The sequence below is a fragment of the Chrysemys picta genome, chromosome 1, assembly GCF_011386835.1.
Source record: "Chrysemys picta bellii isolate R12L10 chromosome 1, ASM1138683v2, whole genome shotgun sequence".
In the NCBI taxonomy this organism is placed as follows: Eukaryota; Metazoa; Chordata; order Testudines; family Emydidae; genus Chrysemys; species Chrysemys picta.
In genome coordinates, this window is record NC_088791.1 from 348,960,978 (window position 1) to 348,963,539 (window position 2,562).

The 2,562-nt window shown below is 54.4% G+C and overlaps 1 protein-coding gene across 1 annotated transcript; it reads left to right on the top strand.

The window, feature by feature from the left end:
- The first annotated feature begins 816 nt into the window (after window positions 1-816).
- Window positions 817-2,311, top strand: LOC135980975 (olfactory receptor 52P1-like). Its single transcript, XM_065581900.1, has one exon. The coding sequence runs from the start codon at window positions 848-850 to the stop codon at window positions 1,805-1,807; it is 960 nt and encodes a 319-aa protein (XP_065437972.1). The 5' UTR covers window positions 817-847; the 3' UTR covers window positions 1,808-2,311.
- The last annotated feature ends 251 nt before the right edge of the window (window positions 2,312-2,562 follow it).

Here is a 2,562-nt window from a genome sequence, read left to right on the forward strand (position 1 = left end):
CGCTGTTGGAAGACAGGATACTGGGCTAGATGGACCATTGGTCTGACCCAGTAAGGCCGTTCTTATGTTCTTATTACAGTTGTCATCTACACATACTGACCTCAGTTAACTCCCAGGTGATGCAGGTTTCCATGGCATAATGCAGGACCAAAGGTCCCTACAAATAGGAAGTCCATATGGCTGCTACAGCCCAGGGTGCGTGCAATCCTACCTCCTCCATGGGGCAGCCCCACAACTGACTAACGCTGCCCCAAAAGTGAGGGATGAAGCCTGGGGAGAGTGCTGATTCAGTGCTCCCACAAGGCTCAGCCATCACCTGCCCCTCCCCAGAAGGAGATACTTTTTACACCCTTCTAAGGCATAGGGGTGACCCCATTTGTGACCCCATCTCAGGGTTCTACTGAACCTTCCATTTCTCTTGCGTTTAAACCCTTCTGGGCTGTTGACTAAAGCCATTCAGACATTGGGCCAGTTGTTGTTTCAGGTCCCCCAAACTGGAACTGGGGGTACAGCTGTGGTCCAGCTCTGAGGGGAAGCAGCAGTGAGAAGAGCATAGAGAAAAGATCCATGGGCGCAGCTTGAGCAAATCCCGGGAGAGATGTAGAAAAGACGGCCATTTTGAACTGGATCCTGCGGTGAATGTAGCTGGGGAGGCCCAGGAGCTGGGGGGGGGGGGTGACGTGGCTGCAATTCTCCATAGGGGAGAAGGCAGACAGGGGCATTCTGCCTGCGCTGGGGCCCAGAGGGGACCACCCTGCAGCAACAAGGCGTTTTTATTACTGACACTAACCCGCCGTGTGGTTTCAATTCCAGCCTCCGAAATGGTCCTGGAAACCATCCGTGCGCCATGTCCCGCTACAATCACTCCAACCCCTCCACCTTCCTCCTAATGGGCATTCCGGGGCTGGAGGCCACCCACTTCTGGATCGCCTTCCCGTTCTGTGCCATGTACGTTGTGGCCCTGCTGGGGAACTTCACCCTCCTCTTTGGGATCATGACGGAGCCGAGCCTGCACCTGCCCATGTACTACTTCCTCTGCATGCTGGCAGGCATCGACCTGGTGCTCACCACCTCCACCATGCCCAAGATCCTGAGCATCTTCTGGTTCCACTCCCATGAAATCGGCTTGGAGTGTTGCGTGGTCCAGATGTTCTTCATCCACAGCTTCTCTGCCATGGAGTCGGGGGTGCTGCTGGCCATGGCCTTCGACCGCTACGTCGCCATCTGCAAGCCATTGCGCTACACCGCCATCCTCACCAACGCCATCGTCACCAAGATCGGGTTGGCCGTCTTTGTGCGGGGCATCGGGCTGATGACCCCCCTAACGTGCATGGTCAGCCGCCTGCCCTACTGCGGGCCCAGGGTCATCTCCCACTCCTACTGCGAGCACATGGCTGTGGTGAAGCTGGCCTGCGGGGACACCACGCCCAACTATGTCTACGGGATAACGGCCGCGACCTTTGTGGTGGGCTCAGACTCCATCTTCATCGCCATCTCCTACATCCTGATCCTCTGGGCCGTCCTGAGCCTGTCCTCCAGGGACGTGCACCTGAAATCCTTCAGCACCTGTGGCTCCCACGTGTGCGTCATCCTGGTCTTCTACACCCCGGCGCTGTTCTCCTTCTACACGCAGCGCTGGGGCCAGAACATCCCTGCGCACATCCACATCCTGCTGGCAGACCTCTACCTCTTGGTGCCGCCCATGCTGAACCCCATCATATACGGCATGAAGACCAAGCCGATCAGGGGCCGGGTGCTGAGGCTGTTCTCTCCAGAGAGATCCAGGCTGGGTTTTGGCCCCCACTAGTGTTGGATGCTGAACCGCTTTTTGTGAGACGCAGAAAGTTCAGAGAGGCACCCAGAGCTTTCAATTCTGATCTAAAAGGAACCATGGAGACTCTTGGGCTGGAAATCCCATGGAAGACGTTCTCTCATGAAAGTTCTGGTGCTTCCTTCCTTCCAGCTAGGTTGACAATCCTGGCCAAGACCTGGAAGAACAGAATCGCCATGAACACAAGTAATTATTTTTAGCAGAAGTTAATTCTGACCTCAGCTGGGGGATGAAAGTTTGCTTATTTTAACCATACCATTGCCTCATCTTTAACACTGAATATCACCAATGCTCCTTTTCCCAACAGCACCTGGTACAAGACTGTTCCCACCTCAGAGGCCAAGTTCTACACATGAATCTATCCCTCCATCCCTCCTTCCAACCATCTAGCATCAATCTGCATATCTACCTATCTGTTAGCCTTGAACGGCTGCCCAAGTGTGGCTGCTGCTGACTCCAACTAGCACCTCTAGCGCAGAATTTCCCCTGGATGTATATTGTATCTTTCCACCATAGCTTGTGACTTTACTCGAGCAGTTACAGAAACTTAACTGGGCTGTGTTGTGAGAAGAATGCTAGAAAACATCACTGAAATGCTCCCTTCTGTGGCGCCACTGTGCTCGCCCACTCGTTCTGCCTGCATTCAGATGTGCGGAGATTGGCCCGTGGGGACAAACAGGTCAACAGCTTGTACGGTCTGACTGCCACGGTACTGACCAAGGAATTGGATT